This window comes from Capricornis sumatraensis, chromosome 19, assembly GCF_032405125.1.
Source record: "Capricornis sumatraensis isolate serow.1 chromosome 19, serow.2, whole genome shotgun sequence".
NCBI lineage: Eukaryota > Metazoa > Chordata > Mammalia > Artiodactyla > Bovidae > Capricornis > Capricornis sumatraensis.
This window is the reverse complement of record NC_091087.1, coordinates 34,068,513-34,091,052: the sequence shown is the minus strand read 5'-3', so window position 1 is coordinate 34,091,052 and position 22,540 is coordinate 34,068,513. Positions and strand designations below refer to the sequence as shown.

The 22,540-nt window shown below is 47.2% G+C and overlaps 1 protein-coding gene across 1 annotated transcript in view; it reads right to left on the bottom strand.

Annotated features, from left to right (window-relative positions):
- Positions 1-22,252, bottom strand: part of CEMIP (cell migration inducing hyaluronidase 1) — a 65,623-nt gene extending 43,371 nt beyond the window's left edge. The window contains exons 1-10 of the mRNA XM_068991321.1: positions 22,159-22,252; positions 19,430-19,576; positions 18,778-18,916; positions 17,812-18,048; positions 13,404-13,583; positions 10,124-10,194; positions 9,268-9,363; positions 8,543-8,664; positions 2,584-2,716; positions 1,588-1,779 (exon numbers count right to left, since the gene is read on the bottom strand). Of these exons, the coding sequence (XP_068847422.1) occupies positions 1,588-1,779; positions 2,584-2,716; positions 8,543-8,664; positions 9,268-9,363; positions 10,124-10,194; positions 13,404-13,583; positions 17,812-18,048; positions 18,778-18,916; positions 19,430-19,576; positions 22,159-22,252 (1,411 nt within the window). The remainder of the gene's footprint in view (positions 1-1,587; positions 1,780-2,583; positions 2,717-8,542; positions 8,665-9,267; positions 9,364-10,123; positions 10,195-13,403; positions 13,584-17,811; positions 18,049-18,777; positions 18,917-19,429; positions 19,577-22,158) is intronic.
- Positions 22,253-22,540: the final 288 nt, after the last annotated feature.

Below are 22,540 nucleotides of genomic sequence, written 5' to 3'. Positions count from 1 at the left end.
AAAAGATTTATTGGGTTATAGTGGATTTACAGTGGTATGTTAATTTCTGCTGTACAACAAAGTGCATCCCCTCTTTTTAAAATTCCTTTCCATATAGGCCATTACCGAGGACTGAGTAGAGTTTCCTGTGCTGTATGGTAGGTGCTTATCAGTTATCTATTTTATACACAGTAGTATGTATGTGTCAAGCCCAATCTCCCAATTAATCCCTCCTGCTCTTTAGCCCCTGGAAACCACAAGCTTGTTCTCTACACCAGTGACTCTATTTCTGTTTTGTAGATAAGTCCATTTGTACCAGTTTTTTAGGTTCCACATATAGCAGCTGATATTTTTAATGCCTGGTATTGATTTTCCTTTCTCTGCAAATACATCTCAATTTTCCTCTGGGGAGTGACTGTATCCATCAGGACAGTTAATGATGGTGTCCTAGCCAGAGGGTGAGCATGTGAGTCATCAACCGAATCAATGCTGTCTCCCTAGAAGGTAACTTTCAAGCATCATGTCCCAGGACATGCAAATAGTGATGCCTTAAGGAGGCTGCCCATGCATTCCTGCACCCCAGACCCCCGAAGCTGCCCTATTTCTGGTCCTTGTTTGCAGTGTGACTGCCCAGCTTCTATTTAGCTCTCTAAGTTGAATAGTTTCCCAATCAATTCCTATGTTGTTTAAGGTAGTCGAATTGGATTCTGTCACTTACAACCAACAACTCTAATCAATACATGACTCCCCTCCCCAAAGAATAATTGACCTGGACTATAAACAAGGTCTCTTTTTACATCTTTGTTGTTGTTTAGTCACTAAGTTGTGTCCACCTCTTTGTGATCTCATGGACTGTAGCCCACCAGGCTCCTCTGTTCATGGGATTTCCCATGCAAGAATACTAGATGGGTTGCCATTTTCTCCTCCAGGAGATCTTCCTGACCCAGGAATCAAACCCTCATCTCCTGAATTGGTAAGCGGATTCTTTACCACTGAGCCATTTGGACAGCACTCTTTTTACTTCTAACCATCTATAATTCCAGTAACCTCACATAACATAAATAACAAGGGCATTTAAGTCAAGAAAAAGGAAATGTAAAAGGTAGAGAAAGAAGATATTTACATTTTTGTGGTAAGTTAAATTATTGCTAACAAATATTCACTCCCTCCCCTCTGTCTTAATGGGAGAAATAGAGCTCCCCATTCATGTTGAGCTGGACCATATGATCTATTGGAAGGTAGGTGTGAGACGGTTCAAGTTTGGAGCTCAGGCAGGCCTTAGGAGTCCTCCTTGATTCGGTTCACTTCTCCACCATGAATAATAATATGTCTTTGGGAAGAATGAGAGTCACATGGAACTGACCCAAACCCAACCCTTGGAGCCAAGTTTAGTCTAGAAAAGCTGAACCCCATATAGCCTGTAGATGCATTAGTAAGAAATAAAAGTTTGCCATGAAATTTTAAGAAATGTTTTTTGTTGTTGTTGTTGTTATGTAGCATTATCATGGCTATAGCTGACTAATACAAATTTGTTTTTATTTCAGTCAACTTTAAGCCTAGCAATTTTCAGTTTCATCTAGCCTAGGAAGGGGTAAGCAAATGTCCTACCTGCTACTTTGACCTGGTTGGGGGCACAGGTTCTGCAGGGGAGCACCTGGAACTCTTCTGCCTGGTACATGGAGTAATCGGTACTGGCAACAACCAGGGTGTCCCCAGGCTTCCATGACTGTACATTGTCTTCCAGATGCAGGATGGTGCTGTTCACATTGGTGTCGATGGTGACGGTGAGTTTGGGCCTCACTATAACCCAAAACAGGAGAGACTGAGAGATAAACCTTTGCTCCTGGTAAACTTCCACCACTTTCCTTACCCTCCCTAAATCAGTAAATGCCAGGTTTGCCTATCCAAAACCCAAATCACCAGGCTCGCCCCGAACCAGTCTTGGTATGGGTTTTTTTTTTTTATTTGAAGTCATCAAAAAGCCCTACCAGAAAAGAGCCATTCATTAGCTCCGGGCAGGGGAATTTTCCACTAACTCCTTAGCTGGAGTTAAATGGGGCTGTCTCTCCACACCCACTTTGCAAAAGATGTAAAACAAATATAGTTTCTCTCAACTATTATTTACAGTAGCTGTCAGCCTTCTCTTCCAAAAAACTCCCATCGCTAATGACTGCCTTCTGGAGATGGCCAAGTGCCCTCGAGAAGAAACCGACCATTTCCAACCCTTGCTAACAAGCACCTCGGGAACTGGGTTTAAAATAATAGCATCCAGAGAGGCCATGGGCTGCGTATCTCTGGGGAGGCGGGGGCGGGCTGCAGGAAGGTCAGCTCCGTCCACGGCACACTGGTTGCCTTGAATAGGCCCTTCCCCTTCCTGAAAGGCGTATGGGCAGGGTGGGGCTCTACTGGCTCCTGCCAACTCTGAGGACCCTCCCACGGTTCCTGTGTCATAGAAGGGCTCTCCATCGAGAACTTGGCAGGAGCACCATGTCACTGAGATACCCAGAGGCGGCTGACCCCACCATCCAAACTCGCAGTGCATAGCTGCCAGCTGGAGGAACCGAGCCACGGAGGCAAGAGTGTCCCCAGTAAGGGGCTGCTTACCAGGCTTTCCACACAGGAATCGCACACGGTAGCTCTGGCAGGCTTGGCCCCGGTCGTAGCACACAAACCTGTAATCCTGGCCTCTTTTGTAGACAACCTCAGTGGTGAGGTTGACTCCATCCAATGTAGTGGCCTGGGCATGGCACAGAAATTACAAAGTCATTTCTCTTTGTAAAGAAGGAAGGTGATGATTAATGTTACAAACATATACTCACAAGTCTAAAATTGCTGCTGCGAAACTTATTTACAATGGCTTTAGACCATTATTCTAACATTTCCTTCTCTATTCTGTTATAAGAAGGGCAGCATGAAGTCACAGGGTGGATAAACATCTTGCCTGGGGTCCCACCATATTTGGTATCCAAACCAGTGAGTAACTATACTGGGGAACGGTTTACAGAATGTTTATCACCACCACATGCTCTTTTAAGAGCTGGGCGGGCTGCTTTCTACAACTTGTACCAGTCTCCTCCACCAGTATGTCCACAGTGGCCAACATTTACTGAAGACTCATTGGATCAGCCTGCTGGTGCCCAAATGTGACTCCATATCCTGTGGGGAGTCTTTAAAAAATACTCTTGCTGGGACTTCTCTGGTGATCCAGTGGTCAAGAATCCTCCAGCCCATGCAGGGGACACAGGTTTGATCCCTGGTTTGGGAAGATCCCACATGCCTCAGAGCAACTAAGACTGTGCACCACAACTGCTGAGTCTGTGCTCTGGAGGCGGTGAAATGCAACCACTGAGCCCATGGGCTGCAACTACTGAAAGCCGAGTGCCTAGAACCTGTGCTTGGCAGCAAGAGAAGCCACCAAAATGAGTAGCCTGCACACCACGACTAGAGTAGCTCCCACTCACTGCAACTAGACAAAGCTGATGCAGCAGCCAAGACCCAGTGCAGCCACCAAAAAAAAAAAAAAGCTCATGCTCAGGCCCCATCCTCAGAGTCTTGGATTTGATTGTGTCTAGGGTACAATCTGGACATGAAAACTTTGAAAGGCTGCCCCAAGTGATTCCAATGGGAAGTTAAGTTTGAGAACCCCTTTTGTAGTTATGGAGCTCCATACATTTTTTTTCAATTTGTTTTTTATTTTTTGGCCTCACTGTGCACCACATGAAATCTTCGTTCCCTGACGAGGGAATGAACCCTCACCCCCTGCCTTGGAAGTGCAGAATCTTAACCACAGGGGGTCACCAGGGAAGTCCCTAAGTTCCATACATTATTGCATTCAATCTTCCTGGCGCTGAGGTCTATGAGGTTGATGCTGGTTGGAAACATGCTCAGAGAGGTTGGGTAATTGCCCAGCGTCACACAGCTGGTAAGAGGCAGGGCCAGAGTCTGAATCTGGACTCATCCAGTGATAGATGCACGCTGGGTAGGTGTGTGGTGCCTCGCAGTCCCTTGCGCTGCTGTCCCTACTGTCCTGCGTTCAGTGTCTGTCTCCTATCAGGGGGGTGATAGGCTCTGGAAGGGCCAGGTATTGCTTCTTCCCTGATCTCAGCATCCAATCCAGGGCCAGGCACACAGCAGAGTCTCAGCTGATGGCAGCTCGAAGGCCAGGTAGAGAATCTTAGGAGTGGGTTCAAAGGAGGGCACGGTCCCTGCCAGCTGGGGCTCACCCTGGGGCTGGGGTGTGTCTGTACCACGACGGTGGCTGTCATCAGAGACTTGCAATTTAGAGCAAGGGCCGCAGCTGTTGTCCTTTTCGGCACAAAGACCAAAGGGACCAGGGCTGGGCAAATAGGAAAGCGAAGTATAGTCCATCTAAAAAAGGGCGGGGGGAGCTTTTAGGAAACATTGTTTTGAACCCAGCAGATATCCGTTGTCTGTGGTTTGGGAGGAGAGCTGTGGAAATGTGAGTTTAGCCAGAATAAAAATTCAGGCCTTTCCTGCAGGCAACACGCTCACAGCCCTTATCTGGGGTGGTTCCTGCAGCAGAGAGGCAGGCACTGCTGACTTGCCCTTAGAGGAAATCAGGAAGGCTCACAGGGATTTAGGTGCAAGTTCAAGGTCACCTGACTGTCAAGCCCACTCCTCTGACTCCCAGATCTTTCCCCTTGAGGCCAGCATGTTTTTCAGTAGGACATCCCTGAATATTGAGAACTGAGCCTAAAAACATCATCCAGGGGAGCTGGACATTTTTTAAGGTACAACATCCAATAAAAATTTCAAGAAAACCTCTATTCAATTTTATTGTTTTTCTTTTTCTCTCTTTTAAATCATAAGAATGACCTCAGTTTTGGATAAGGAGAGTAAAAAGGGCTCTCCCACTGTTCAGTGAACTTGATCTTCACTTTAAGTAGACACAATGTGATTGTTATTCTTGATAATAATTATAAAATAACTAGCAATGTCATAGGCTTCCCTGGTGGCTCAGTGGTAAAGAATCCGCCTGCCAATGCAGGCGATACAGGTTTGATCCCTGGTCCGGGAAGATCCCCTAGAGAAGGAAATGGTAACCCACAACAGTATTCTTGCCTGGGAAATCCCATGGACAGAAGAGTCTGGCAGGCTACAGTCCTTGGTGTCACAAAAGAGTCAGACACAAGTTAGTGACTAAACAAGCAATATCATAATAAATAATAATATAAACAAATAATTTTAAAATAATAAAAGAAAATTATAGGCACTCGCTGTAGGTCAGAAGCTTCATGTATTGCTGCATTAAATCCACAAAATAATCCCATGAAGGAACAATTATTATCTCCATTTTTGCTTAGGAGGAAATTGAGACACTAAATTAAATAGCTTGACTGACAGATATGGCCAAGATTGCTAGTGAGGAACCCAGGGTGCAACATTTAAGGCAGCACTCACTCTCCAGGGTCACGTGAGTGCAGAGTTGGCACCTGGGAGGCAATGCCACCTTAAATTTGGTGTTTTGGGCACCTCACAGGTCCCAAAGGACATGTGAGTCCATTAGGTTCCACAGGCCTTGAAAGGCGGGTGAGTTTTAACAGAGAAGGTGGGAAGCAAGGAGATTTCAGCCCAGGAGAACCATCAGAAGGGTGAGGACATGGGAACTGGGGACTATGGTTTTTGGGTTTGACTTTGCAGAATCACAAATGATCAGATGTTGAAAAACTTTCCTTGAGTTGAGGTCAACTGTGCTGGTCTTAACTATTTCCTTTTTCTTTCCAACTCACCATCCTGCCCAGGTGACAATGTCCTAACACCCCCTCCCCTCCAAAGGATTTGACAGCAGGTATCCCAGGGACCCCTTGTGTGGGGCCCTCGGGGTGATCAGAGGTGGCAAGTGACCTCAGTAACCTGTGATTTCCCATGGTGGCAAAAATAGGCACCTGGGCATCTCAGTTTTGTCTCAGTCTCTCTGGTGGGTTAATTATCTTGGGCATTTAGCTCCTGGCAGATGTGTCTCACGCTCTGTTGATAAAGAGAATGAAATCTTGCTTCTCTCACCTGTGGTAAATATAGCATAAGCCTGGTTTTGCTTTTTTGACTTCAGAAAAACCCAGAGTATCCTCTACCTCATTACCTCTGATGACTATAAAGAAATGGGTTGATGGCGAGAAAGGAGGTGAGCCTGACATTTTCAGGATAGAGTACTTCCTGTTTCTTTATTTCTTAATTTGTATTGGAGTATAGTTGCTTTACTATGCTGTGTTAGTTTCTGCTGTTCAGCAGAGTAAATGGGCCCTGCAGTGTGCTGGCAGCCTAGTGGTTACAGAGTACGGGGTTGGGTCCCCATGGAAGGTCTGGGATTATTGAGTTGGTGAGCAGTCATGTTGTTGTTTAGTCACTAAGTCATGTTTGACTCTTTTCAACCCCTCTGACTATAGCCCACCAGGCTCCTCTGCCCATGGGATTTTCCAGGCAAGAACACTGGAATGGGTTGTCATTTCCTTCTTCAGGAGATCTTCCTGATCCAGGGATAGAACCTGAATCTTCTGCAGTGCAGGTAGATTCTTTACCACTGAGCCACCTGGGACGTGAGCAGTCATATACTATTACATGTATGACATATGGGAAAAATACATATATTTTCACTGGTTTCCTCTGCTCTCTCCAAGCCTTCAGTAAAGTTTTACAGACTGTTTGAGCCTGGGATTAGTGGTGCTTTGACACTCTCTGGGAAGAGTCCATATCAGCTCGGATCAAAGTTCCTGAGAGTAAGAAATGCCTAAGGAAAGCTATTTTCCTGGCATGGAGAAGTGGTCTTCTCAACAACAGTGGTCTGGAGCCAGACAGCTGGCAGAGCAAACACTGGGAGGGATTTGCAGAGCATGGACACATTCCTTGAGGATTTCCAGAAATGCTTGGGGAGGGAGCAGCCCTGGTATAGGACTGGACTTCCTGTAGCCAAGTGAACTGGAGGAATCCAATTGGGGCTCTCTCAGAATTAGAGCTGGAACGTGCAGGGTTGCAAGAAAAAAAATAAAGTTAAATCTGAGAAGTATGTGCTTTGGGGGAGTCAGCGCTTTTTGATTCTCTTGGACCTGAGAAGAGTCTATAACGTGTAATGGAATCTGGGTAAATCCTTCTCAACCACGCTGGAGCCATATGAACGGACAGCCTTGGCCAAACAATGAGAAAGGTTTCCCTGGCCTTTGCTAACCGCAGAACTGACCATCCTCTCTTGGAAAAGTGGCCCTTGTCCTGCGGTCCCCCTGTATTGCAAGGCAGAGGGCAGAAGTCAAGCCTTGAGGGTGGGAGGGATATGGAGGAGTGAAAATAGTCAGATGACCTGGGACCTAAGGTTAGATAATCTGAGAAAAAATGGTACAAATGTTTCTATTTTTATTGGCTGATAGAAGATAAAATGGGCAGAGACGGTCTTCTAAATTCTCGTGTGTGTGTGTGTGTGTGTATGTGTGTGTGTGTGTGCGTGCACGCAGTTATGTTGGACACTTTGCAACCCTGTGGACTGTAGCCTGTCAGGCTCCTCTGTCCGTGGGATTCTCCAGACAAGAATACTGGAGTGGGTCGCCATGCCCTCCCCCAAGGGTTCTTCCCAACCCAGGGATCTAACCCTTATCTCTTGCGTTTCCTGCATTGTCAGGAGGATTCTTTACCACTGAGGCATCTGGGAAGTCAAATTCTCTATCAGACATTTAAGTGGCCCCAAATCTTGTTTTGGAAGGAGACCAGGCATAAGGAAATAAACTCCATTTTCTTGCCTATGTCTCTGTCTTTCCTATTCTCCTTTGAGCTCTCAGGTTCACCAGCTGAGCCACTGAGTTGTGCCACACTTTCCTGATGGAGCCAGCTGAGAAAGCCTAGGTCCTCTTTGCTCGGTCGCTCAGTTGTGTCTGACTCTTTGTGACCTCCTGAACTGTAGCCTGCCAGGCTCCTCTGTTCATGAGATTCTTCAGAAAGAATCCTGTAATGGGTTGCCATTTCTTAATCTAGGCGATCTTTCTGATTCAGGGGCTGAAGCCACATCTTTGCATCTCCTGCCTTGGCAGGTGTGTTCTTTACTCCTAGCACCACCTGGGAAGCCCCGGTCCCCTTTGAACAGAGTTAACTCTAAGTGAAGATCCCAAGCAAATACTGTCCATTCTGTGAAGGCTGACTTTCAGTAAGTGGAGAACAAGACTGTAGGTGTTCTCCACCTGGGCTGGTCTCAGCCTGCACTTGAATTCCAGCTACACCCTGTGAACCTGAAGCCCCCAAAGAAATGAATGGGTGCATGAAGCCGAGAAGGTCATACACTCACTCCCCCCACTGGGCACCCTCACCCATGGCTGAAGATTCAGGCTGAGGAGACAGAAAAGGAACTCTTTAGCAGGACCCAGAAGAGAATCTGAATCCTGGCTTTGAAAGTCATGGACAATCAGCAGACAATCAGCTTCCAGGTCAGTCTTTAAAACGAGAACGCTACTCTCCGGCATTACCGACATCACAGGAGGGCCATGAGACTCACACCACTCAGACAGTAAGAGAGTTTGTGACCTACAGCATCTTCTTCAAGACAAAGCCTTGATAACTTCTTGGTTACCTGTATATCAATGGGGCGATTGCAGATTTTCCCTGGGTGAGTCACCCCGAGGTCTGAAATTTTCTCTCCACCTTTCGTGTAAGATACTTGGTCATGTTCGAACCACTCTGTCCACTCCACATCTAGGCAGAAAGCAAAGATCAGGGTCAGGCAAGCAGGGTGCTGAGACTGGCCATGCTGGGCGCAGCCTCCGAGTACCCTCGGCCCAGTGGGAATCAAATACCAGAAGTCCAGACTCTCACCAGGCTGGCTCCCAGAGGCCTGTAATCCATCTGCCAACCTCCCCGCCTCCCCCACCTTTTCGTTGCAAGTGCCTCTTACTGACTATCTTATTTTATAAAAGCAACAGCTATTCTTCATTACTGCCAAAAGGAGAAAGATGAGATCCAGCCAGGAACCCATTGTCTGAGGGTGCTCATGAAGAGTGTTGCTTTCCACACCACCCCCCATGTCCCCGTGTGTGAGTTCCTTGAAGGCCGGTCCTACTGCTGTCTGCATCCCCTGTCAGTGCCATCGCCTGGCACAGAAGAGGCATTCCGTGAAAGGGCACATCCCTCTGGGTTATTCCCTACTGAGCCCAGATTAAAGACCGCTCTCAGCTGCCAACTGAGTTGACACTGAGGCCATCAAGCGGTCTTACTGGTGGAAAGAAAAATTCTCCTTCTGCAAAGTCCCGACTTTTTATCCCGCTGTGGAATTTTACCAAGGGGTCCCAAGCTTCTCACCTTGAACCCACTCGCTGGATGAGGAGACGTTGAAAAGCTCACCATGCTCTGTCCGGAAGAGTTTGAACACCCGGGCAGCAGCAGAGCCGTGGTGTCCTATCAAAGAGGAGATCGGAGGCATCAGCAACCACACAGACCCCCGAATTAGGAAAGATGTGATGCTAAGGCAGAGAAAGCCCCCTGCACACGTAGATCTTGAACTTCTTCATCTTGCTTTTTTTTTTTGGCCACAAGGCATAGCATGTGGGATCTTAGTTTCCTAACCAGGGATGGAACCCATGCCCCCTGCAGTGAAAGCACAGACCACTAACCACTAGACTGCCAGTGCAGTCCTCAAAGCATCTTTTTAGATCAAAATATTACTTCTGCTGGTTCTGACCCAGTTCTCATCGTTCCTGTGTCACTTGTTTGGGAGTAAACAGATGACGATCTCTTTGCAAATGTAAACATTATCTTAGTGATCAGCCTTAAACCAGTATGGACTTTTGCCACTCATGTAACCTGGCCATTAAGCAGCTAGTCACTCAACAGTGTGTTGGGAGATGGATCAGCCATATTCTGGGGAAGGAGAAGGGGGTGTATTTGGTCATGTCCAACTCTTTGCGATCCCATGGACTGTAGTTCGCCAGCCTGCCCTGTCTATGGGATTCTCCAGGTAAGAATACTGGAGTGGGTTGGTATGCCTTCCTCCAAGGGATCTTCCCAGCCCAGGGATCAAACCTGTGTCTCTTATGTCTCCTGTATTGGCAGGCAGATTCTCTACCACTGCACTATCTGGGAGGAGAGTGGTTCAAAAAGCCCCTGAGCCTAGTGGTCAGAAAAACCCAGAGGGGAATGGCCTTTCACCGTTTATTACCATGATACTCGATGTGGTCTTCAACGGAAGAAGAGGGATTTCCTTTCACAGTTAGGAAACTCCAAGGGTGTCTGAAAAAAAGACAACAACAAAAAGTAAAGTTTTCACCGGTCTGAGCCTGTACTGGAAGCAGAGTTAACATAGTGTCATAGTGAGGCTATTTGGGGAAATGAGTTCCTGGGCTGGGCTTCCCTTTTCCAAAAGAACAAGAGCCTTTCTCAGCAAGCCCTGGCTTTCCTAACCATTTGAAAGGCCATCTGACTAGCCTGATGTTTGTGGATCCTGAGCCTCTGCAACTCCATTCTGGCAGTAGATGGGGCATGAATCATAAACAAACAAGCCCATAGACCCACATACCACTTGCCAGGCTCAATGAGGTCCTGAAGCAAGAGTTCTGAGTCCTTCAGGAAAATAAGGAGACATGCTCCAAGGGAGAAAGGTTATTTCTCTCCCAAGTCAAGCTCGAGGAAAACTGGGAAGATATGTCTGAGTCCCGAGCAATCGGCACTGGGCCTTGGGAAGGAAACAGATGCGTTTTTTTCATGAAGAGCGAAGGAGGAAAAAGAAGGGTCTGATTTTGGAAAGTCATACACTCTTCTTCTCTCCATTGAAATGTGCACTGCTCTAAGGCAGGGAGGTTTTCTTATCGATCTTTATCCAACCTCTAATACCTAAGCCAGCCTCTCTCTTACTATGAGCTATCAATAGCTCATATTTGTTTGATTATTTTTGTTTTGATCTCATCTTCAGATCAAAGGTTGGGGTTCATTGAGGTTGGGGATTAGACTGTGTCACACTTGCTTAAAAATGTTTCAATGCCTACTGACCTGGATAAAGAGCAAGCTTCTTGGCACTGAGCAAAAGGCCATCCTGTGCCCACCTTGCCAAGTTCATCTCTCTTCCTTCCCTTTCTTGTTCTTTCATACACCATCATCAATTCTTTTATGTCTGCCTTCCCTTGGGAGCTCAAGACTTCTGGCAAGACCTCATGACTTCCTGCAAGAACTCAGTATGACTAGTCCCTTCCTGGTGCTTTATTTCAATTTCTGCTCAGTAATCACTTTCTGGATGAACGAACTTACGATGGGCCTAAGTTTCAGATCTTCTGCTGAATTTAAGTGCTCTGAGTTTGTCATTCAAAGTGGGTCTATATACAAATGAAGGGTAACAATGTAATTCCTGCCTATGTATCTCTTTTACTCATAGAACATATTAAGAGCATCCATCCTAAGCACTGAAGAATTAATGCCTTCAAACTATGGTGTTGGAGAAGACTCTTGAGAGTCCCAAGGAGATCAAACCAGTCGATCCTAAAGGAAATCAACCCTGAATATTCACTGGGAGGGCTGATGCTGAAACTCCAATACTTTGGCCTCCTGATGCAAAGAGCCGACTCATTGGAAAAGACCCCGATGCTGGGAAAGATTGAGGGCAGGAGGAGAAGGAGGCAACAGAGGATGAGATGGTTGGATGGCATCACCAACTCAATGGGCATGAGTTTGAGCAAACTCCAGCAGATAGCGGAAGACAGGGAAGGAAGATAAGCAACAGAAAAGGGAAAATATCAGCTTCAGATCACATGGATGTCTAGAGAGGACCCACATGCCTCTCCTCCACTTTTCCAATTATTCCTACACCACCAACTCAAATCAACAGATAGATCAAGAGCTGGAGGCACATTTAGCATCCCCAAAGCTTGTTTCCCTGTCTCTGACACTGATCTCTTTTTAAAAAAGTAATAATACCCAAATATGTTTACTGAACAAACACACTCTCCCTCACTGAATTGATACAACCTATGTCATACATTGGGGCTTCCCTGGTGGCTCAGCAGGGAAAGAACCTTCCTGCAAGGCAGGAGATATAGGAGATGCAGTTTCAGTCACTAGATGAGAAAGACCCCCTAGAGGAGGAAATGGCAACCCACTCCAGTATTCTTGCCTAGACAATCCCATGGATAGAGGAGCCCGGCGTGCTGCAGTCCATAGGGTCACAAAGAGTCGGATACAACTGAGCGACTGAACAACGACAATCCTTCCCATGGCTCTTGAGAAGAGTTGCTAATGTTCATTGAGTTTTACTCTATGCTACCCACAGTGGCAAATACTTTGCTCATATCATCACCTTTACCTTCCCCAGAGTCCTCTGAGCTGACTCCTGAAATATCCCATTTTACACATCATGGGGACAGTTCAAAGAGAGGGTGAGTCACTTGCGTGCCATCACCGAAGAGGAGGTCCAGCCCAGACTCAAGATTCAGGACAAATTGGATGCCAGATCTTGGCCCTTCTTCTGCTGAGGCCATGTGTAGCCAGTCTCTTTGTGGTTCTACCTCTTGGTGTAGATTAACAAACTGGCCTTTTGGCTTATATGACGATGAAATAGCAATGCCCTCAGTTTTTATCAACAAAGGAGCTTTGCAATACTACAGTGTCATTGTCATCTTTGGCTGCCCAAGTTTCCTGCCCAAATCCTCCAGAGGGAGTTGCCCGTGGGCAGGTGGAAAATGCACCCTGGAACCTGGAGCCCTACTCCACCCAGTCAGTAAAATTGCTCTGCTCAGAGCCCAGGAGAGCCTCTGGCCTGCCCCCATCTTGCCCATCATCTGCAGAGCCAAAGGACAGGGCGTCTCTATCTCCAACAGCCATGGGGAAGATGATCTCAACTTTCCGCTAAACCGAGATCTGATTCAACACGATTCAAAGGTGTGGCTACTGTTGGCTAAACCATAACGCATTTATCTTCATGCCAAAGCGTGCGCACCTCCAGAATCAGGCATGACGCTGCAAACCCAGGCAAACAAAACTCGCTCTGGAGCACATCAAAGTACCCCTTCTGCTGGGAGGGTCTTGGCAGGGCAGAGGCAGGCAATTCATATAGTCTCTAAACAGATGTCTGCCAACCCCCTGAGGCACGTTATGATCCTTTCACCAAAGGAAAGGAAGATGACCATTCATTGTACATCTGAGGCACAGCTCTTACCTTCAGTAGATACTCAATTAATATTTAGTAAGTGACTGACTGAATGAATGAGTTTATATACCAGAGAGTTTGAAGTTTGAAGAGTGGAATATGCTTGTAAGAAAAACTAGGTTCCCTTTAAAAACAAGTCGTAATATATCCAATGCAGATGGATGTGTGTGCCTGCATCCTCCAGGGTCACCCTTGAGGGTCACGTGGCCCTGGGGAAACCAGGAAGGAAGTTAGGTAAAGTCTGTCTGGGCTAGCGTTGCTTTAGTGTTCTGGAGCCCGGGGAAGTGATGGAAGTGATGACGGATACCTGAATCCAAGGTGTAGGAAGTGTTTGCTGCCCAGTTTGGTCATCGCCTTTCTGGCCACATCATCCAAGTTTCGAGAGCCTTCATCGTTCACAGCAACAGAAAGGATCCTGCCATTAGGAACGGCATTTAAATACTGGGCCAGACGCTCACTCTCTTTCTTGGATCTATAGGTGTCAAATCTGAAAGGGGCAGGGAGAGGAGATATTAATAGTCCTAACAGCAGTGCAAAAAGAGAGCTCTAAGCACCTACCTGTGGTAAGACAGCTAACATGCCATCCAAAATCTCGAGTCATGATTTTTAAAGAAAAGAGCTTTTATTACAGCAAAGAAAAAAAAATCATCTAAGACTTGTCAAAGATAATCCATCCTCATACATATAAAGCAGCTATGAAATGGAGATCTCAAAAAACTTACACCACAGGTGACAAGAATTTACAAAGGAAAGATAAAATTTTGTCATGATCCCAACTCTAAATATAAAGCATACTTACTAAGCATAAAGATTTTGTACAATGGCAATGAAAATTCCAAAAGAATTTGTCTTGGAACTTAACAAGCAAAATAGTTCTACAAGGAATCTAGAAAAATAAACCAGCGTGAATAGCCAAGATTTGAGAAAAGGGAAACACAGGGAGTTAGGGGATGTGGGTGAGGGGATGCGTGGGTGCTCAGGGGTCGTCAAACTTACTTTTAATTGTTTCCGTAACCTGGTCTGACCCCACCTAGGCCCCTTCCTTCTCCACTGACCTTTCCTATGAAACGTCTGCTACAATCCTAACATATCTCAGGGTCTCATAATCATACCACAAGCCCACTCCTGCCTTCACTCTATCATTCTAAACTTCTCTTCAGCCAGTCAAATGCTTACTACCTCCCCAGAGCTGATCTAAGTTCTTATTTCTCCAAGTAACTTTATGCAAGTAACCTCCAGGTGACCAGGTCTCAAGTGACCATAGCCTGCATTTCCGTGTGTGTTTAGTGTTTACTAATCTCTTTACTCAGACACCTTTAGCTGTCAGATTCTTGAGCCCACTGACTCATACTTTACCCAAAGGAGACAAGGAAGGGGCAGGCATCCTGACTTTGGAATCTCCACACCAGCTATTGGTATAATATCTCATTATCCACTTCAATGATGAATTCAATTTGATTGGCTGCCATGAGTAATCCGTATTGTACTACTTAAGAAGCAGCAGTATATCTGAAGAAAACCAGAGTTCAAGAGAATGCACGTGCCCCAGTGTTCTTGCAGCACTACTTACAATAGTCAGGACACGGAAGCAACCTCAATGTCTATCCACAAAGGAATGGATAAAATGTGGTACATATACACAATGGAATATTACTCAGCCATAAAAAGGAGCAAAACAACACCCGTTGCAGAGATGTGGATGGACCTAGAGACTGTCATTCAGAGTGAAGTAAGTCAGAGAGAAAAAAACAAATATCATATTATATCACTGATATGTGGAATCTAGAAAAATGGTACAGATGAACCTATTTGCAAAACAGAAATAGAGACACGGATGTAGAGAACTCATATATGGACACCAAGGGGGGAAAAGGGGTGGGACGAACTGGGAGACTGGGATTGTCACACATGCACCACAATGTATAGACTAGATGACGAATGAGAGCCTACTGTGCAGCACAGAGAGCTCTACTCCGTGCTGTGCTGACCTAAATGGGAAGGAAGTCCAAAAATGAGGAGATACATGTATACGTATCACTGATCTACTTTGCTTCGCAGCAGAAACCAACACAAGATTGTAAAGCGACTACAAAAGTTAATACTCAAAACTAAAATAAGAATAAATTGAGTGTAATCTAATAAAATGCTTAAGAAAGAAGCACCAGCCAGGAGTCAGAGCACAATGGAGTAGACCACTCTCTCTCCTCCGAAGGGAGCTCTCTGATAGCCTCTGTGCCAATCAAGTGCATCCTGGTTGCCTTACCCCTGGGCTGAGGATTGCTCCACCCCAGGCCAAGCTGGTGGCTGTCACCAGGGGACCCATGGGGGCAATTTAGTGACTCAGGATCTGGGCAGATCTGGGTTTGAATCCCAGCTCCAACACTTCCAAGCCTTGTGATGCTGAGCTCCTCTATCCAAGGGATTCTCCAGGCAAAAATACTGGAGTAGGTAGCCACTTCCTCCTCCAGAGGATCTTCCCAACCTAGGAGTCAAACCCACATTTCCTGCATTGCAGGCAGATTTTTTTTTTTTTACCATCTGAGCCACCAGGGAAGTCTCTGAGCAAATTTAGCCTCACTCAACCTCAGTGCTCTCATCTGTATAACAATAGAATCACCTCCCAGGGCATTGACGAAGATTCAGTTCTATATCGTGGAGAAAGCGGTTAACACAGGGTTTTGCACAAAGTCCAGTGACTGTTTGTTGTTACTGATATTCACTGGAGGGCAAGGTGAATGGGCCAGCCTACACCACATCACAGCCAGCTCTTGCTGCCTTCCTGTGGATGCTCGTGGCTCCTGCCCTGTTTTTGAGAAATTCAACATCCCCATCCTCCAGCAGCACCAGGACAGCTGTGTCTGCTTGCCCACTCCAGCTGCGCCCTTCCTCATGTCTCTTTCTCTCCAAGTGGCCTGGACTGGCCTCTGCTGGGTCTGGACAAGAAGCCCTGGGAGCTTACTGGTCAGGCCCAGCCTCTGCAGGGTCTACCAGCTCACACCCAAGCTCGGAGAGAGGACAGGAGGGAGAGACTTGCTGTTTCTACCTCCTGAATGCCTCTCCAGTCCGTCCACTTCTATCGCCGGCTGCTTCTACCTGAATCCTCACTAGTGACATCCTTTGCCCAGACCATGTGGAAGCCTCTGAACCAACTCTGCTAGCTTTACTTTTTAAAAAAATAATTTTATGTATTTATTTTTGGCTGTGCTGGGTCTACGTTACTGCATGGGCGTTTTGCTATTTGCAGGGAGCAGGGGGCTACTCTTCATTGCAGTGCATGGCTTCTCGTTGCAGGGGCTTCTCTTGCTGTTGAGCACAGGCTCCAGGGCACTCGGGCTTCAGTAGTTGAAGCACATGGGCTGCGTTGTTGCAGCTCCCGGGCTCTACAGCAAGACTCAGTAGCTGTGGTGCAAGGGCTTAGCTGCTCTGTGGCATGTGGGATCTTCCCAGACTAGGGATCAAACACGGGTCACCTGCATTGGCAGGCAGATTCTTTACCCCTGAGACACCAGGGAAGTCCTGAGCTTTACTTTAGCTCTCTGCAAACAATCCACTCTCTACAGAGCAGCCGATTCTTTCAAGTTAGAAGGTATCCTTTATTTTTTTACTTCTTTTTTATTTATTTAATTTTGCAAATTTTTAATTGGTGGATAATTGCTTTACAAAGTTGTGTTCATTTCTGCTGTACAAAAATGCAAATCAGCCATAAGTATATGTTAATGTATATATAAGGAATCTAGAAGAATGGTACTGATGAGCTTATTTGGAGGACAGGAATAGAGATGCAGATGTAGAGAATGGGGAAGGAGAAGGTGGGATGACGTATATATACTCCCATCTGTAAACAGATAGCTAGTGGGAAGCTGCTATGTAGCGCCAGAGGTCAGTGCGGTGCTCTGTGATGACCTAGAGGGGTGGGATGGGGGAGGTAGGAGAGAGGCTCAAGAGGGAGGGGATAATGTAAATGTGGTGGTTCACTCACTAAGTTGTGTCCGACTCTTACAACCCCAGGGACTATAGCCTGCCAGGCTCCTCTGTCCATGGAATTCTCTAGGCAAGAATACTGGAGTGGGTTGCCATTTCCTTCTCCATAGTTATAGCTAAATCAGATCATTTTTTTCTTAAAGTACTTCGGTGGCTTTGCATTCTACTAAGAATAAAACCCACCTCCTCACTGGGCCTCCCAGGCCGCACACCTGCCTCTGCCTGAAACTCCGACGTCATTGCATGTCGTTTCCACCACTCTCTGCCCTCCCACCTCTCTGCTGGCCCTTCCGTCCTATGAGAACATCACGCACTTTCTCAGCCCTGGCCCTTTGCACTTACTGCTCTCAGTCTTAAGCAATCACTCCCGGACTCAGCCTCACCCCAAAGTCCTCGGCTCAAATGTCTCTTGTTTACACTAGGCTCCCTGACCACGTGATGTAAGATGACCTTCCTGAGTTACTCTGCACCACCTATGTCTTCCCCTAACTACCGATGATCCCAGCCTGAAACTATGCTGTGTGTACATGTTCATACGTGTGTGTGAATGTGCCTGTTCCTGTTCAGTTCTGCTTCACAAGGAAGATGCCTTGGGAAGGAGAGACCTAACTCCTTGAGATCAAGGATTTCTGTTTTGCTTATGGCTCAGCACTCTGAGTGGCCTCTGGCTAGGACACACATCCAGTAGGTGTGTGCTGAATGAATGAATATGTTGATGTGAAGGCAAACCTTACCTGTCAGAATGGATGACTGTTCCTGATTTGGGGTCGATGACATGGACAATGACTCCACGGTGACCCCAGCTCCTTTCAAAAAAATAGCCTCCCTCTTCCAGGCCACCAGGGTGAAGAGTCTTGTTCAGAAACGTCCAGGAGAGCTTCCTCTGTCCATGCAACTCAAGGGTACCTCCTCTGTCAACACCAATATACTTGAGGCCAAAGTAGGGGTCTAGCTGAATGCCATCATCAGCCCTGTGAGAGAAAACGGCTCTCTGTGGTTGACCAACATCTCTGTTTAGTGGCTGCTGAGCCCAGAGGGGATGGCACTGCTGCTGACTCCCACTGTGGCCACCGTAGAACCATTCACACCTGGTGACCGCCCAAGATCAGTGGACATAGTATGAGCAACCAAGACAGTCCCAAGCCGGAACAAAATGAGTCCAACAGGCCAAGCAGAAATACTCATCAATAGTCAACATGTTGGCACTTCTTTCCAGGTCTAAGTGCATTATATTTGGTCCATATCAGACGTGGAATCACCTGGACAACTACTGCATACCCTGTGTATTCTTGGCTACCACTTCTGAGAACTCTCAATTGCTTGGTGATGGAGCACAGCCAGAGGCAAATACTGCCTGGAATTTTTCTTTATCTTGTCCATCAGAGCCTATTAATAAACATCCACGGAGACTCCCTGAGCCATGACATGATTAGAAAGCAGCTGAAAGGCTGGCAGGGGTTTTTGTAACTTAAGTCCAGACCTGAGCCACAGTAAATAAAATACCTCGTGTACCTCTCCAACTCACCGAAATTGCCAGTGTCTGTCTTGCTCGTGATTGTGATCGGGCAGGATGTAATGATAATTCCTTTCTTACACTAAAGGCTTGCTGTCTCACCTTCCTCTCTTCTCTGGACAATCTCCCCCGCATCAGATCCAAGGGTGGCATGGTACCCACAGTAGCGTGGGGACCGTCTACCCACCTTCCATACAGAACGATGCTGAAATTGCCCTGGAAAGGGCAGAGGGCACTCCCAGCATGCAGCTCTCCTCCGCTGTCAATCAGGATGTGCCGGGTACGCAAAACAATGGCCTCATCTTGGTCTTTAATGACTAGCTTTCCTGAAGAGGTAGGAATGGAGTGAGGTTGAAGAACACAAGTGTTAGTGATGAGATTCTAGCAGAGAGACGGGCAGACCTCCTGAGCCCCCATCTCCTCCAGGCAGGTAAGAAGGCCTCCTTCATGCACGTCTATGTTTGCTATGCTTATGATGTTCACTTTCCTCTGTCTTGGGATGGGTAAATATTGCCTGCTTGGTTTGTTGCCTTCACTGTGTGCCCTGCCTTCAATGAGTAAGCATCTGAAAGTCAGATAAGCAGAACTGCTCAGAGCACCAATAAGGAGTTTCCTCTATAAATGCTTGTTTCATTAAGATTGGACTCTGACAAGGCATTCCTTAAGTGCTCAGAGTTGATGGTTATCTCCAACAACCAGATGCTCTGACCTGAGCTCCAAGTATGTGACATTTGTTTTGTCCATCTAAAGTTATGGCAACCTGCATCTATCTGCTGGGCTCAGAGGCAGCAGACCAGAGAGATGGGACGGGGAGTACTGGGGGAAGGAGATTGTCTTACCTCCCTCTGAGATGCGGATGGAGTAGACCGTGGCAGAAGAGGCAAGCAACAGTGCTCTGCCCTGGCCTATATACACATAGTGGGCTGGATCATGGCCAGGATTCCAGGGTTGCAACTCAGGCCACTGATCAGGGCACTCAGCTGACCCTGCCAAGCACAGAGAGGTGTCACTGCCACCATCCACCAGCCTCCCCAGCAAGGACGGCACAGATCATGGGGTGGGAGGAGCTATCATGCACTTTCATGGCTCTGGCCTCCTCCCTGCTAGAGCTAAAAGCAGGGCCTTAGAGAGAAAAGAGGACCCCTGACATAGGAGGCCTGGGATTTAGCCCATGCCCATCATTAGTTCATCACGCATTTTCGGTGAACTTCCTTCTTCTGGGCTCAGTTTTTCCCTTTATCAAATGAAGGGTAGACCAGATGACTCCTCAAGATATTCCAGGATTTAAAGTTAGACAGTGATATACCTAGATTATTTGTATTCCAAGGCATCCTTTCCCCTGGAAAGAATGTTTGAAAAGTTGACAAAGTCCTTTCCCCTCTGCATGAGAATTTGACTTTTAGTTAATTTGCTCTCCCTGTTTCCCTGGAAACCTGAGAAAGATGGCATTCTATAAATGGTGCTACCAAGCAACATTAATTATAACAAAAGTGACCCCTGATTAGTCAGTGGCATCTAAACCAGGAACTATGAGGCACAGTGGTAAAGAATCTGCCTACCAATGCAGGAGATACAAGAAATGCATGTTCAGTCTCTGGATTGGGAAGATCCCCTGGGGAAGGAAATGACAACCCACTTCAGTCTTCTTGCCTGGAGAATCCCATGGACAGAAGAGCCTGGCAGGCTACAGTCAAGGGGGCTATGAAGAGTCATGAGTGAGTGACTGTGCACACACACAGTTATTATATTTATAATGATCCTGCTGAAGATGTCTTACTATGGGCTTCCCTGAGTGAAGGGACTCTGATAACTGGGCACATCCCACATGGCAACCCTGAAAGTTACATCTATGGAGTTGCTATACGAGATACTGGCTCTGATGGGGCAATTCCATGCCTGTCCAATGATGGCCTTGTTTCCTCTCACCTAAGGAGCTGTTATCTGGGAAACCAAAGAAGATAACTTCTGGGAGGCTCGTGGGATGTTACTAAGACCACTCCCATGAAAGAGGAGTGCCTGATGAAACACCAATGGCAGGTGGTGTTTCTGTCCTAAACCCTTCAAATTTAGCCTGATGCTCAGCATGGCCTGCAGGATTCCCTGGTGGCTCAGCAGTAAAGAAGCTGCCTGCAATGCAGGAGACATGCATTCGACCCCTGGGTCCAGAAGATCCCCTGGAGGAAGGGCATGGCAACTCAGTCCAGTATTCTTGCTTGGAGAGTCCCATGGACAGAGGAACCTGGCAGGCTACAGCCCATAAAGCCATAAAGAGTCGGACTCGACTGAAGGAAGTGAACACGCAAGCATAAGCACGGCCTGCGGTAGCCTCGTGAGGCTGGATGTTTAGCTGAACTCAAAGCGCCCGTGGTGGGTGTTGCACCGCAAATAGAAGCACTGGGAGGAGTCCCTCCTTCCACTGCTCAGGAGGATCTACACCCCAGTGGGGTACCGTGCACAGTGAGCAGAGAAGGCTGTCTCAGAAACAGAGACTCTCCCTGGACAGCAGGGGAAAGCCCAGAGGGAAAGGGATCAGAAGAGGCCACAGGCAAAACGAGATGAGAATGCTTGCTCAGTGAACAAGCCTCAATGTACTCTTTTTTTTCCTCTCACTAGGAATTAAGTTGTGAGCCTGAAACAGTCGATTTTTAAATAACTGGGGAGGGGATGGAGGAGCGGGGAGGTGCGTGTGCATGCTAAGTCACTTCAGTCTAGTCAGACTGCCACCCCATGGAATGTAGCCCACCAGGCTCCTCTGTCCACGGGATTCTTCAGGCAAGAATGCTGGAATGGGTTGCCATTCTCTTCTCTAGGGGATCTTACCGATCCAGGGATCGAACCTGGGTCTCCTGCATCGCAGGCAGGTTCTTTACTGTCTGAACTACCAGGGAAGCCCATGATCTTATGCACTGTATCTTTTTTTTTCAGATTTTATTTTATCTTTTTACTTTACAATATTGTATTGGTTTTGCCATACATCAACATGAATCTGCCATGGGTTCTTAATGCACCAGATCTTATGGCAAATCAGGAAGGGAACATGAAGGTCAGGTGGCTCCCAGACAGCAGGCTGGCTGGCAGTTGTGTGTTTTTTGTCTGTTCCACCCCACCCCGAGTGTTTGATAAATTTTCAATTGGTTGCCATCCTTTAAAAAGCAGAGAGCTTTTATACAAAGTCTATATTTCTGGCTTCTCTTAAAAATTCAATAGACCCTGAAATAGGTGCCCCCCTTTTCCCATGTGGGGGCCATTGGCCAGGACTGAAAAGGGTGAGTTCCTTAACAGGGGCCTGCATTCTACAGGTGACCACATCTCTACCTGGCCAGCTTCACTGCTTTGCATCATGTGCCTGGCACCTGTAGACACTGAATTTGAAATCCCAAAGGCTGCCTGATGAAACCAAAGCACAGGATAAGACCTGCCCAGGGTCATTGAGTTAGCAGGGTCAGGCCAGAACCCCACGGCCCTGCCCCTGCCCCCAAGGCTCCTGCTCCCGGCCCCCAGCCCCTTGCTTCCAGAAGTGGCTACACCTTCTTTGTTGACAGGCAAAGGCCCAGATACTGTGGCTTACCTGTGGATGCCACACCAGGAAAGTGGGCCAGGATGAACCAACCAATGGTCAGCATCACCCTAAAGGAGACGTCCGTCCTGTGAGCAGCTGCCATCCTGGCAGAGTGCTCCCTGAAACAGGAGCACACCAAGTCAGACCTGCAAGCTTACCAGGCTGGAGTCAGTATATGGGGCAGACACACACAGAGACACACAGGGCACGTGCACACAGAGGCCATGCCAGCACGAGCACCCTCCAGCCGGCCAGTGCTGAGTCCTCAGCTGCCATGACTCAGGATTGGGCAGATCGGGGCATGCCAGCCCTGTCATCAACTTCCTGCCTGTGTCCTGCAGCTCAGAGACCCAGTGATGGATGGAATTTCATCCTTGGTGCTTGAGCTCGC